Raw genomic sequence first — 15,655 nt, 5'->3', positions numbered from 1 at the left:
ATACCTACCGTCCAGAGCACTGACTCAACCGTTCAAACTTTTCCTCACCATCTGTAAGTGGTGCTCAACTCGCAGACTTTGTGGAAAGGATTAAATGTGCTCATACACACAGGCTTAGAACAGTGGCTATGACGGAGGAAGACAAACATATCCTGCACATTATTATTACCTCACAAACGAGGCATGTGACCTCCATTGTGTAAGGAAAAGAAATCAGCAAAAATAAACAGTGATATGAAAAACTCCATAAAACATATTTAGGAGGGCTCTACTCCCTTCAGAAATAGCTAATGCTTTACTGAGTACTACCTTTCCTACTGCCTCAGATATAGGGCCCGTCTTCTGTGCAGCCACCAAAGCTAGCTGGCCCCAAGCAGGCACTCAACTGTATATGAGAGTTAGGTGGATGGATACTGAATGAAAACCAGTTTTCAGATGTGCAGCCACGGTTATTAATTTGCAAAACACTCCACGGATTTCAAAAATATTCTTTGGAGACTGGAGGAAATAAACGTCCTCTTGTTTAATTTCTAAAAGATCAAATTTTATATATCAAAGATGTACTTCTGAAGGCAATAAATATGCAGAATAGCTACTTTTATGTAACTTCAGCTCTCTTAACCTCAAGTGGGCTTTTCCCATTCTCAGATCTCTGAGTAAGCCAAGAATGAAACAACTAAAAAATGCCAACATCTAACTCCTACTTACACTTTCTTCTGGAGAGTCAGAATTGAGCAAGCTGGCTATGGAATGAAGATCTCTAGAGATGAGAATACCACACCACACATCCAACTCTCACTAATCGTATTTCACATTAAAGAAAGGTTGCATCCTCAAACTGTGTTACCAAATGCATACTCTGCTTCTAACGTTTCTTAGATCAAACATAATTTGTAATCTTCAGAGATAGTCACAAGCAAATGCTAGCCAAACTACAGTCTTTTGCTTATGTGTCCATAAAACTATCCTTACTGAAAGAGCAACCTTCTTTGTTATCTATGTAAAGAATGTATGTTTTGATTTATTCAGTTTCCCAGTAAATTAATCCAAAGAGAATTTTCTCATTATGTTTTCCTAAGCACAGCATTCTCAGCAAGGACAGAAATAATTGCCAGTGAAATGAACCTTTCAGGGAATATGTATGATGCAGCAAGCTAATCCACAAGTGTACTGATGAGATGGAAAACAGGCTGGGCCCGCTAAGGATTAATGTCCTGCCAAGAAGACAGCGTGGAGCACTGTAAATTATACAGACTGCACAAGGAGTGTAGAAAACCTGTGCACAGGCTGGGAAGGGTGAAGAGCAGAACCTGGACCATGCCGTTAGTTCTCACAGTTTTATTCTTCTGTCCAGAGACCCAGCCCACCAACTCTGCACAAGACAGAGACTGCAGCAGCCATGCCCTGCATGCACAAGAAAACCAGGATAGTTTTCTGCTCGAGCCTTGTCTTTTCAGTCATAAACTATACTCTGCCACTCCTTCAAGAAAACGAGCAGTTCTCGAACATGGTTCCAATTACTCCAAGTTTCCTTACCACATTTCTGCATAAGTTATTCTCTGAGTCTTCCCATCATTTACCCTTCTAGCAACAAACACAATACCACCTGTCTTATCCAATCAATCAAGAAATTCCCCAAAGACAGCCACTAGACTGTGGGAGCAGCTGGGCTGAAGGAGTCTAAGGGTAAAGGCCGTCCTGCTGAGCGACTAGTGATGTGACGTGGTTGTCACTACAGACTTCGCTGCCACAAACTTTGCTACTTGGACCTAATGAGTCTACGAGCCTATGCACATGGTGTGGTATTCTCATCTCTAGAGATATTCAGTATGCACGGTGTTGTATGGTGGGTTTCCTTCCAGAGCTAAATGCAAATTTTAAATAGCCAACTGGATCCTAACAACACGTCAGTATTTACCCAATTTAAAAATTTCTCAGTTCTTTTCTTTTAATTTGAGGAAATTGCCTTTGGTCTAATGAACATCACGAGACTGTACAGTAGTAATGTAGATGAGCCAAAGATCCTCATTTTAGTTATGATTTTGTATCTTATACTTGAAATGATGCAGTGTGAGTGGAGCCTGCATGTGGGACCGAATCATGGAGCAGTGCTGTGAGGGGCGGGTGGGATGGCAAAGGTCAAGACCAGAGCCTTCAGCTGCCCTCACCAGTGGCGAGATAAGACAAGTTACTACGCCTATGGAACACTACACTTGGGCTCCCCACAGCTGGTGGGAAAAGAAGTTCCTATATACCAGTGTTGTTCTGAAAGCCAGCCGATTCACATTAAGCAACAGAACACAAAGTAGGCAAATGCTTGATAAATGTTATGTGTTCTGATTGAAAAAAAAAAAAGAAAGAAAGAAAGAAAACTGTTTTTCAAAAGAAACCACCGAACAAAAGACTTTCTCAATTTAGGAAGTAAGTCTTGCACTTGGACTGATCTATTAGCTAAAAAGTGATCCAGCTGCCTTCATGAGATACAGCTAATAACTTCTACGATGTGGTGTCTTCAGTAGAGTTTAAATTAATGCTCTATCTTTGGTTTGCAGCCATACGAGTGGCACAAAGGGTTTAAAAATGGGTATCTGCAAACGGAATCATCACCTTGTCTCTGTGCACTTTTTAATTCTGGAACACAATGAACATCAGAGAAAGAAAAAAAAAAAGGAAGATAAGCAACACTTGTGGATGTAGAGAGATTGGGGGGGGGGTCCTCTCACTGTACCCAGGTGAAAATAATACACCAATTTTGCAAGTCTTATTAACTCTTTCTAAAAAGAATAGGTAGCAATGTTTCTGAATGCCTTTATTGTTACCGAGAGGGTCCACAGGGGCCATGGCATGTGTTGAGGTCAGGGGACAGTTTTCCGGGGCTGTATCTCTCTTTCTACCATATGGATTCCAGATGGAACTCAGGTTGCCAGGCTTAGAGGCCCTTACCACTGAGCCATCTCACTGACCTATAATTTCAAAAATTTAAAGAACCAGACTCATAACCCTATACAAACTAGATATGAGATCATTTTCTCAATGAGTAATACAATTAGCATGTTTCCATAGCTTACACTGATAATTATTACCATTTTAATACATATTCAAATGGGTGATGCTTTCGTCCCTTAGAAATCCCACTAAATCATAAGAATTTATCTCAGTAATATTTTTAAATGTTTATGAAGATTCCCAAATCACCTAAACATCAAATTTTTATTGTATTTTTGGTTTTTTTTTAAGTTACTTACAATTTAAAAAAAATTTTCTTTTCTGACCACTAAATCCCACATTTGGTTGTATTGTTTTGTGATGTTCATTGCTAATCTACAATATCTCATCTTTTTATTCAAACTGTAAAGTCACCCACCCATATCATTATTCCACTAAATAATTTCAACAGGACCTGCCTTCACTAACGGTAATCTCCAAATAACTATTTTAGAAGCCATGGATCTGTAAAACTAGTCAAACTAAAAAAGCAAAACAAACAAACAAACAAACAACAAAGAACACCAAATAGCTCAAGTAAATCTATTTTAAACAGTGAATGAATGTCCTCTCAGGAAGACTTAACTTTAGATATAGCCTTCATTTTTACAGTCTCCATGGTAACCACATTTCTTATGGCTCTGAATATAAAATCAGTTCACATCTGTTTCTTATAGAAGAAAATAATCTTCTACATTCATAGATAGGCACCTTCTATACGAGCACGCACAAAAGTTCCCCTGGAAGTAGTGGCAAGTACGTACCTCTGATTGCCCAGGTACCGCGATTTTTTAAAATGACCAACCCCTTTGCAGCCTAGAGTTGGACATCCCCCAGTTTCTGATGGCTCCATCAATTCTGCAGGGCCTACAACAAAAATAATAAAGAGAAGGTAAAAAAGAAAAATTCAACAGGAAGTTGAGCAGAAAGCTAAAGATCTACATGTCTAGGATGAGAATAGGACAGAGAAAAAATACTCCATTTCTGGAACCATTTTCTACCTGCATACATGTAGAAAAACAAGTAGTTCTTATAAAAATTTAATTTTTTTTAACATCTCTATTTTTAAAGATATTCTCCATGGTTCATTCTGTCACAAAGTTTATATTTCTTTAATACTGAAATGGTAAATTTTGATCTCACACAACAGAGATATTTAAATCTGACTTGACAGGAATATTTGAAAGAACTGTTATCAAATAAAAAATTGCATAAGAATGTTCAATGTGAAAACTTCAAACACTAGGTCGTAGAATATGAACTATAAACACCATGTTGGAACCACTTGAGCCAACCGAGTGGCCAGGGCTGGAATGCAGAGGAACAGTTACCAACATCAACAGCTCTTCTTACTTCAGATTCTCTGTCATCCACCAAAGCAGATGAATGCCCTCCTAGCAATGGCTCCAACATTCCGATGCACAGCTGTATCAAGTTTAGGATTTTCATTTTGCTTCATAAAAGGAACAATACAGATGTGTATCTAAAATAGTCTCATCTGGTTTTGGACTTGACTTTCACATTTTATAATAGTAATATTCTTCACAACTACGCTTTCTATAAAAACTATATGCCATAGTTTATTTAACTAACATTGCTTCCAACTTCGTTACTTTAAACATCTTCAATTAGAAATATGCACATGGCTGGCTATGCACCCTCAGTCTGCATATAGCTCACATGAGTAAAGCTACTCATAAGGAAAAAACATGTTATTTTTTAAAAACTGACTGTAGTATATTGTACTTCTTGTATTTTCTCATACAAAGTATATAGTCTTTAAAATTGAGAACATTACCATGCTGTCTGTCTCTGTCTTTCTCTCTCTGTATGCTTTTTTATTAAACTGAATTTGAGTCTTTATTGAGTGAACTAAAAATCTGCACATAGAATAAATCACAAGGCAGAGGGTGTCCTCTTTTATACTTTTACCAGTTTCTGCCAATGGTAATATTTTCAAGGGTACAGTATCAGGTCCCTATTGGGATACTGAAATTTTAATAGTCTGACAAACTATCTTCTAAAAATTGGCACTAATTGTAAAAGGTTATGTTTATTTCTAAATGAAATTCAAACCAGCACACCTTACTTATTTAGGCAATATGATTTTTCTTTTATAATTTTTTGTTATAAAAAATTATATTTTTTATATTTTGCACACACACACACACAGTTGGCAATCAAAAGAGAAGAAATATATGGAGAAACAGAAATGGAGAAAGAGAAGACAAAAACTTAAGCACATTATTCAGAAAAGTGAAAATGTTGATCATGGCTATCTATGTGTATCTTACTTAGGGGAGCCTGAAGAGGGTGTCCAGTCTTGGAGCACCAGCCTACAGGGTGAATATCTGGAGAGTCTGCATCTATCCAGTAGTCATAGCAACTGCTCCAGCCATCAAAGTGAACCTGGGTAACAGAAGAACACAGAGTTATAAGGATTCCTACGGTAAAACTTCCATCCACGTCATGAGCCTTCTGATTACACAGTATATTTAACGCCCAATAAATCACTTCAATTATTTAAAATACTTCAGTGACAACCTGCGACAAAAAAAATGCTTTTGAAACTACCAACAAATTATCTAGTCATCAATAACTGCCTTCCCAAAGATGCATCCGAGGTAGCCATGCCACAGATTCATTACACATATCCTTAAACGCTGTTAGCAAATGAAGAATAGGAACCATGGATAACATCTTCAAACAAGCAAAGGAAACACAAACACCGCTGAGGTGATTTAAAAATCAGGGAACAGGGGAAGGGAAAACAGGAAGGGCAGAAAGAAAGACCTTTGAGGTCAATATAGAAGGAAAATGTTTTTTAAATACATTGCCTGCTAGAAACACAGCTGACTTACAAAACAACCCTGAACCATGCCATTTTAAAATAGTCTTTCTCTTTTATAAAGATTTATTTTTATTTTATATGTATGGGTATTTTGCCTGCATGGATGTTTGTGCACCACGTGCATGTCTGGTGCCCACAGAATCCCCCAAAACTATAGTTACAGACAGTTTTTGTTAGGCTCCGTGTGAGGGTTGGGGATCAAATCTGTGTCCTCTGGAAGAGCTGCGAGTGCTCTCAACCACTTACCCATCTTTCCAGCCCCTAAATATAGTCTTTCTTGTAAATAACATAGTATCTCTCAAGATAGGTTATAAAGTGGTCACAGTTGACATGGTTACTGGTCACTAAAAGTAAAGAGCAGTGGTCTTTTAGGGAATGTCACTAGTTATCAGCTATTTATCTTTTAGGTACACATACACACACACACACACACACACACACACACACACACACACACACACACACACACATATATAATCTCTTACAATGAGAAGATATATTAAAGTACTTCATATATTTTACTTTTAGGTCAAGTTTGCCAATTAGACTTTTGAAGTGTATGAATCTTTCAATCTTTACAATACAATAAACATTCTAGAAGAATGCATGAGTAAACACAGTATAATCATGGAGAGAGACCAAACTAAGTCTATAAAAAGCAATACTGATCAATTAATTTAATTACATAAAAAGGTAAAGCTTCAGATGGTAAATCTCACTGGATAAGCCAAGATGAGAGACCCCCAAACACATGTATTATACAAGTGACAAAACCCTTTCCACCTTATTAAGCCCCAATCTATGAATAAGAAAAAAATGAAACTGCAACAGGAAGATGGTAAATAGATCCAAATGGCTCATCATCAAGTAAATAAATGTAAATTGTTGGTAAATATATGAAGAGACAATCAATTTATTTGCGATGTAAAATGTACAAATGAAAAGTAAGATACTATCTCCCACCAGCCTGCCCCAAATATTCACATTTTTTTGCACCCTACTGCTGGAAGTGGAAGCAGAAAGGGAATTCCCACAGACCACTGACACTGACCAAAAGGTCTGGAGCACTATTTGGCAATAGCAATCAACATTTCAAACATATTGTCTTTGACTTATCCAAAAGGATAATAAAAAGTAACTCATCATTTATTGGGAAAACGGCATGCAGTTATTAAAAATACATACGCATGTATGTGGACTTGAAGTAATGTGACTTCTCAAGCCTACAACTCAAGTTTTCCTAGAATTAAAGCCCTAAAGACTACCTCTCCTGGAAGAAGTCATGGAAACCATACTAAAGAGGGGGCTAGAGCTTACAGAGATAAACTGGCTAGCTAATCAGCAGATAGTTCGAAGGAAGCAGGCCAACAATAGAAAATAAAGTCATTTATTATTCACATACAAAAAATATAAAGCATCATTTAAGGCTAGTTAGCTTTGAATGCTTCCTTTCCTTTGATCAAAAATAATGTCAAAACAACAATGAGAATGATATTCATAATTTGCTGAAAATAAAGTCATTGCATCAATGCTATCACAAAATGAGTAATGACTTGTGTTAAATTTTATTTTAAATGTTCTAGTTTTCAACTAACCACAGTAAGTTATTTTTGTTTTCCTTCGAACCTGAAGCTTTGGTATTTGTGATGTTACTATTCCCGATTCTTTTTCTTTTATACTAGACTTTGCGTTCATATAATTCATACTACTTCCACTGTGCATATAAACAACTAAATGTTATACGATTTATCTAGCTGTCTGAGTAAGTGTTCTCACAAGGTAAATGGCCCTCCATCCTGGAAGAACACCATAACTGCCTGTGAACACTGAGGAGAAGAGGGAGGGGCTGTGTCTGAGCCCATCTTATTGATGCAATAGTAGTGTGAATGCTATGGGAGCAATCAAATACTTTCTTCTTGGATTCAAGGCCTGGTCCCCAGGAGGAACTCATGCCTATTATTACAAATGTGGTCAAGAGCTGGGGGCTCCAGGGGCGGCATTTATTACTACCATTTTGCTAAATGGACATACGATCAAACTGCTTATAAAGACTCATTTTTATAGCCATACATGGGTTCGTGCTGCTCTCAGCCTTCACCTGAGAAGCTTCTTAGTGTGGTAGGCAGCGGTTAACACGAGATGCATAACCAGGTAAGATGCTGAGAATAAAGGACCCTAAGTGGACCATCTCTACGACCCCGTCCAAGGCTCAGGGAATATTGAGGAATACGGGGTAGAGGGAGCAGAAAAGTTGGAGTCCTACCCTCCCTGAAGATCTACGGACATGTTGCTGGTGGAAGGGGTGTCACGTTCATCAGTGACATAGCCACGGATAAGTTGCCCACTTTGAATAAATAGCTTCCTACCCATGTTCAGGCAGGAAACCCTATTTCAACCCAGGGGGTCACATACCATAAAAGACATGACAATAAAAGGGGGGCCTCCTGAGAATAAGGGTTCAGCAGAAGTGGAATGGCAAAGTCTACTAAAGGGATAAAATGACTAAAATTACACTCCAAAAAGGAATAATAAGGTGTCATGAGAAACTTACATAACAAAAGAGAAATGAGAATATCTATGATGTTCTCCCATTATAGACATAATCATACATGTGGTGATTTGAACGAAATGGCCCCTGTAGTGGGTGGAACAGTTTTGGGAGGAAGTAGGAGGTATGGCCTTGTGAGAGAGGTATGTTACTGGGTGTGGGCTTTGATGTCTCAAAAGCCTATGTCAGGCTCAATCTTGAGCTCTCTCTCTCTCTCTCTCTCTCAAGATAAAAGCTCCTCGCTACCGCTCAAGCACCCTGCCTGTCTGCCTGCTGCCACACTCCTCTCCATGATAGTCATGGACTAACTCTTTGAAACTGTAAGCAAGCCCCCAATTAAGTGTTTTCTTTTATAAGTTGCCTTGGTCATGGTGTCTCTTCACAGCAATAGAAAAGTAACTAAGACAATATATTAAAAACAAATCATTAATAATGTTGAATTTTTTAATTAAATATCTAAAGATAATAGATGCTAATAAATTCCTAAAGAAAATGGATCAAAGTACAGAACCAACAATTTTACTACTTAAATCAATAGTTCAGGGAAAAGAATATACTTTTCACCTACGAGTATAATTTAGAGTCTTTATAAAAACATTCCATATGTTACAGATAATTTTAATATTAAAATAGCTAATACTTTTATAAAATACGATATTTCTTTAAAGGACAGATTTGGTTGGACCTTTTGTGAATCTGAAAGGTAATTCAGAAAAACACATTTTAGGTTTGCCTTTGATATTAAAGCCATATCCGACTGGGAAATGGTTCCCGTGTTTGTAGGATTAAAAACGAGTGAAGGAAGTGCTTTTCCATCATCAGAACAAATGGTTGAAACATAGGTTCTAAAAGACTCATCCTGGAAACTGTAAGTGTGAGAAGGCCCTCTTCTTCCCAAGGTAGTCAGGGCACAGTAAGGGCCGCCCCCATGTGTACCAGGGTAATGCTCTTTTCAGCAATCCTTCAAAGGAGCAGAATTTTGATTTTCGGGAAGCAGAGAAAAATCCTGAACTCTAGGATATGACTTCCTAGGTTCTACCTTCCCCAGGGGAAGGACCTGGATGCTGACAAAAGAGGTTTACCAAGGAGGGAAGGCTGGTATCTTGATTTCCTATACTATATCAAAAAAAAAAAAAAAAAAAAAAAGTCACATAGCATCCCCTCCCTACCCAGGGCTTCGCCCTCTATGTTCTCAGTTGCCTGAGGTCAACTGTGGTATAAAAATGTCAAAGGGAGAATTCCATATTGTGATCAAAAGAGAGAGGTCAGCCTCATACAACATTTTGTAGTATACTGCTATAATTCTCCTATTATTGTTGTTGTTACTCTTTCTATATATAGTGCATAAATTACACTTTATTACAGTATATATGTATGCATAAATAAAACTACGGTGCATATGGGATTTTATGTGTGGATGCAGGCATACACTAGGGATCATGGAAGATAGCTCCTATAGATAAGAGAATACAGGCCCATTCATATATAGACAACAATATAAGCCTAGTCACAAAAACACCTCAAGTATTGTACCTTTTTCTTAATGTGAACAGACAGACGCCCAGGATCACCTGACACATGAGAATCAATATGAAGATAGAGGTCATGCTAGTTAATCATGAAATCTGGGCAGGGGAAGCTGGAGCAATGTGGGATGTTGGAACAATGACTCAAAGGTTAAGATCATCTGCTGCTCTGGGAGAGGACCTGACTGGTTCTGAGCATCCACATCAGGTGGTTCACAATCACCTGTCAACTCTAGTTCCATGGGCCTGATGCCCTCTTCAGGCCTCCAAAGGCACCTGCATACACACACACACACACACACACACACACACACACACACACACACACACTAAATAAATCAACAAAAATAATATTTTATGAATAATTTAAGAAAATAATCAAGAAAGAGAAGAAAAACTATCAGCAGTGTCCTCAGACAGAAGCAACATTGCTTCAGGAAATAAAAAAGATGCTTTTAAAAAGAAGCACATACTAAATAACATTTAAAAAAATTTCTTGAATAGCACACACAAAAAAATCACAATTGTAATTAAAAATGCAATAGAAAGTTTAAAAAGAGATAAACGTAGTTCTAAGGAAACAGAATTTTGGAATATCAGCAATGCATATGAAAAGAAGAGCGTCAACCTGACAGCCGATATCAGGGCGGCAACTTCCAGAAAGAGAGCAGAAAGGAAGCTAGAAAGCAAAAGTAGACTATTTCAGAGCCTTCAGGACAGAGAGCTCCACAGTAGGAAGGCGTGAGGACCCAGTCTGACAAACAGAAAGAGGCCATCACAGAACTTGAGACCCCTGGAGACAGACATCCCCTCAAGTGCTGTAGAAATAAGCCCATGGCCCAGACAGATGCAATCAGAGTGGCCTTGGGTCTTCAAAAGCTCCAGGAGTGAGATGCGGGACAATGCAGCACTAAGGATAAAAGCTCCCTCCCTAGAATATCTCCCCTAGATGCACTGACAGTCAAATACAAAGCCAGTAGATGGACATTTTCTCAAATGCAAGGAGTGAAAAGATTTCTCTCTAATACCCTTTCTTAGAAAAACACAAAAAGACATGTTTCAGCGGGACCAAAGTACACTAAGCAAAACAAGGCGTGCCATTAAACTTCGTAATTTCCAGGAAAATGAAACAGTCTGGTGTGTCAGGCAAAACGAGTCTGAGGATGCAGGCTGTGAGCCTGGCTGAGAGGACCCACTCGGTTGTAGTGGGTGGCTGAAGCGCTGTGGGAAAAACAGATCAAGCGAAAGAGATAGATATCAGCTGCCGAAAAACACACTCACGCTTTTGATTCGAAACACATCAAAGCTACTGTAGCATCTGAAAAAAAAAATCCAATAAGAAGCTAGAAAGTTGGAAAGCAAACTACAAAAAGATCATTGACTACAGGAAAACCAAAGAAAAAAGTAATTTAAAAAGACTTGACTTAGAAGTGAACAAGAGTAGTATATTTATAATAATAACACAGACAAGCGAAAACAAAACAAGACAAAACATGGCAAGATCTAAACCCTGAGGTCCATTAGAAAGAAGACAAAGCAACTTAAAATTGAACTGAGAAGCCAGTGTGGTGTCGCATGCCTTTAATCCCGACAGAGGCAAGAGGCAGAGGCTAGAGGATCTCTGAGTTTGAGGCCATCCTGATCTACATTAATGAGTTCCGGGAAATCCAGAGCTACGTAGTGAAGTTCTGTCTCAAAACAACAATGGAAACTGAACAGAGAAACACCAGTGCATAGAAAGTATTTTAAAAACTGGAGACAAATGGTCACACACAGCTGAGGCAGACAGATGTGACTGAAGAGGGATGCAGCTACTTCATGTCCTGTCCCCAGAGCAGAAGATGAGAGCATTCATTCTGGTCCTTAACTTCAACAGCACCCAGCAGGAACAGCTACCTTAACCACTAGAGAAGCTCAAGGCATTAATAGTAGATAGTGGATAACTTTAAAAGTCAACCTTATTTGAGTTGACTTTATTCCCAAGACACTTAAAATACAAAACCACATTCGTCCTTGGCATTTTCTGCAAAAGAGAAATGATCCTACTTGCGGTATTCTCTCACAAGCTATAAGAAAAACTACTGCTGGATGCTTTTTGGTTTTTCAAGGCCTCTGCTGAATCTGAAACCCAGTCCCTGTCTGTCAGCTGACCCTTTGAGGTGTTTAGAAGCAGGTGCGACATCTGTACAGTGGTTGAATTGAGCTTGTGACATTCATTCTAAAAACCGGGCAAAGATGATTATCCTCCACACAGCCACAGCGGGCTCCTCTTTGGGTGCCACAGATTTAGCAGGATGTTGCATAAGATTGGGAGTCCAGCAACAAGTGAAGGGATGGGCTCTAGTCTCAAATTTTTCCATTCCTTAGTGGAAACCGTCTCACAGTATTCCATTCCTCTGGATCAAAATTCGCACACAAGTAAAAAAAATAAATAAATGAATTTATTTCAAAATAATGCAAAGCCTAACACTTTATAGTCTTAGTACTGTCATTATTTTTGATGGAATCCACTATGAGTTTGTTCTTTTGGAAAAAAAAAAAAAACAAATATTTTAACATCATAATTTAAGCCTGAATATTTTGCTTCTCAGTATTAGATCTGTTGAAATATTCTGCATGAATGTAATGTAATTTATTTTCCCATCATCTACTGAGCTTGTTCTCGGGGTTTAATGTTACGGTCAGTGTGGCTGTACATTCTTTGGTTTGAGCTTCTATCTCTGCACATTCCTTCTGGTTACTTCCCCAAGCAATCGGGACCAAAATTCTTAAAGGATAAACAACATTCTAATATTTTGATGCCAAAGTGCTCTTTGGAAGAACTTGGTTGCTTTATATTCCTACCCCCTGTGACGGGATGGCAAATTCATTTCCCAAACTAAAAAGTTGTCATTGTGCATACTGAACAAGTTGGTGTAAAAACCACATTATCCTTGACATTTTTTGGCTGCTGGTTTATTAAAACTGGTTTATTATTAGATGTTTATTAAAATTATTGTTCTAAAACACTGATTCCTTTATGATTTTCACATTACAACCAACCATAATGAATAAAAAAAAAAGTACACTAGAATGCCGGGTGGTAGTGGCATACACCTTTAATTGCAGCATTCAGGAGACAGAGGCAGATGAATCACTGAGTTCGAGTTTAGCCTGATCCAGGATAATTAGGGCTACACAGAGAAACACTGTCTTAAAAAATAAAAATTAAAAAAAAGGAAAGTATTCTAGAAAATGGTTAACATACACACAGTTTTTATATGATTTTCCAAAATTTATGATTATATCATCTTTTGTTTGTCTCTTAGGAAGAGTCTGGCTATGTAGGCTGGCCAACACTAAAAGTCTTTTTGCTTCTGCCTCTCCATTTCTAGAATTATAGGTATGTGCTACCATACCAGACTGGACTGATTGGATCTTAAACATATTGAGTTAAACATTAAAGTTTCTATTATATGGAAATAACAATTTGTATAACTTCTCATCTCATTTTAAACACTATTATCTTATCAATTATCTCATTAGAAATAGCTAATGATTTATTATTACTTTGAAAAATGAACTTGAAGTTAAGATTCCTACTGCATGGAACTGTGGGTTCTTCCCTTTCCAGTACTGAATAAAGCGCTTCCTCAGATCTGCCCAAGTCTCGGCCTCATCGACACAGAGATAATGGCCCCCATGGTCCCCACGGAAGCCACTACCAATGTCCAGGACGACTGCACCAAGAAACTCATTATGATGTGCTGATATTGACTTGCTGTTTTTAGAGACATTATTATTCCTCACAGAAAAGTTAGCTGATTCTAGGAAAAAAAGTAGGACAGGTATGATTCTGGCTAAGGAGAGAAATGAGAGGTAAAACCAGAAGCCTGTGGGGCCTTTGGGCATTACATCCGAACCACTACACTGATACCACATGTGGATGGAACTAACAATATTTTCTAGACACTGGCTTACTTTAAGAGAGGTATTTGATGTTTATGTAAAAATCTGGTTTTATTTATAAAGTTATTTATCTTTACTTACATTTTATAAACTACATCTAATGGAGTCAACAAAAAAAATGTAACCTCTTCAAAAGAGGGTACTATTGGAGCACGGTGTACTTATTTTTTTCTCTTCTAAAGAGAATGTTACCACAACATGTTATGTCTACTTTCTCCAAATACACATTCAAAATATGAAAGTGTCATTCATAATTTAAGAAAAAATAGCTCGGAGTAATTAAAGGAAACACTTGGATGAATGCAAGTCTTCAAAGCAGCAAAGCCACTTTGCATATTCCCATGGTTTTAGTAATTTAATTACCGGGTTTAAGTACACTGTCTAATAAAGTTTCCATAAGGTACAGAGTAACAAAGGTCAAAGCAAACCCAGGACCAAGAACACTTACTTTTATCCCGTGATCGAAAGCTTCCATTTAAGATACAGAGTAACAAACAAAGGTCAAAGCCAACCCAGTACCAAGAACACTTACCTTTATCCTGTGATCGTCGGTATCTGCTACAGTTGCTACTCTGATAAACATGGGATTTCTTTTGTCTACCGCTTCAAGCTTCATTTTTCTCTGGAATCCATGTGGAGGTTTCTGCCACAACAGAAAGATGTCATGTCATGAGGAAGAGTAGGTTGATGGACAACAACAGCCACCAACAGTTGAATCGTTTAGGCCACCCGTTCTTAGACTAGCACTGAGGGACACTTTTCAGTCAAAACACACAGCTCAATACACGTGCAAAGGGCAGCCTGTGTACCCAGCTGAAGAGATGACAGAAAGGCAGAGGCAAAGGTACCATAACTATTTGATCAGCCACAGGGAAGACTAGACATTTTCCTTATGGGTTGAGGTGTCATGATATCAGTCAATAGGCATGATTTTTTTTTTTTTGAGGTGAGTAAAAGGTCATGATTTTATTGTCTTCATAACAAACTGGCTTAGAACCAGATCACTTGGCCTTTTCTTATCACCTCCCAGTTCAAAATGCTCGCATCTCTTACTAGCCACCATCCTCTTAGATCTGCAGTCGGGCTCAGCACACTCAAATCTCCAGGAAAGAAAGTTTAACACTAAGAGGAAACCGTTCCGTCTCTGAGAAAGCCGTGGGCAGAGGCAAGTAAGGTGATATTATATATGGTTTTGGTAAATTATATAAAATAACATGAAGAATTGCTGCAAAAATTCTTGGCGGCCAAGCCGAAGAAATTTTAGTTCTCTCATAGAAGAACAGACATGTAGACTGATGCTGATGCTGCCTATGCATCCAGGTTAAAAGCCTGCATGCTGGAAGGGTAGAGAAAAGGTAGCAAATACAGCACCCCTCAGTCTTACTCAAAAGCCTGAACAACCTTCAGATGGAATCATAGAAATCCTTTCACAAGGTTTCTCTCTACTTACTATGGCTTTTCTCTTAAAATTCATGATGTTCTTCCTATCTTTCTACCGTAAGCTATGCTTACTAATTAAGTCTACTGTTAAAAACTCGAGCAATATTTGCACAAAAGTATCATCTAAAGAAGAAAATTGTCTACAGAAGACAGGGTCATATTTAAAAGAATGGTTTTTTATTTTGAAACAGGATCTTCATACATAGCCTGGACTGGCCTTGAATTATAGGGTTCCTCATTCCCCTCTTAAATATTAGGCTGACGAATGTGTCTAGTGCCCGAGTCGTACAAAGTTACTTAGTGTATTTATTTTCCCCATAAAATCACGAGAAAATATCAAGTATAAAGCAGTGTATT

General features: G+C 38.1%; 1 protein-coding gene across 14 annotated transcripts in view; it reads right to left on the bottom strand.

Moving 5' to 3' along the window:
* Positions 1 to 15,655, bottom strand: part of L3mbtl3 (L3MBTL histone methyl-lysine binding protein 3) — a 115,907-nt gene that overhangs the window by 28,854 nt on the left and 71,398 nt on the right. For all 14 annotated transcript variants that reach the window (XM_016005242.3, XM_006986708.4, XM_042262174.2 and 11 more), the window contains 3 exons: positions 14,391 to 14,501; positions 5,280 to 5,394; positions 3,750 to 3,852 (listed from right to left, as the gene is read on the bottom strand). In XM_016005242.3, the coding sequence (XP_015860728.1) occupies positions 3,750 to 3,852; positions 5,280 to 5,394; positions 14,391 to 14,501 (329 nt within the window). The remainder of the gene's footprint in view (positions 1 to 3,749; positions 3,853 to 5,279; positions 5,395 to 14,390; positions 14,502 to 15,655) is intronic.

Source organism: Peromyscus maniculatus, chromosome 16 (assembly GCF_049852395.1).
Source record: "Peromyscus maniculatus bairdii isolate BWxNUB_F1_BW_parent chromosome 16, HU_Pman_BW_mat_3.1, whole genome shotgun sequence".
NCBI lineage: Eukaryota > Metazoa > Chordata > Mammalia > Rodentia > Cricetidae > Peromyscus > Peromyscus maniculatus.
This window is presented reverse-complemented; position numbering and strand designations above follow the sequence as displayed.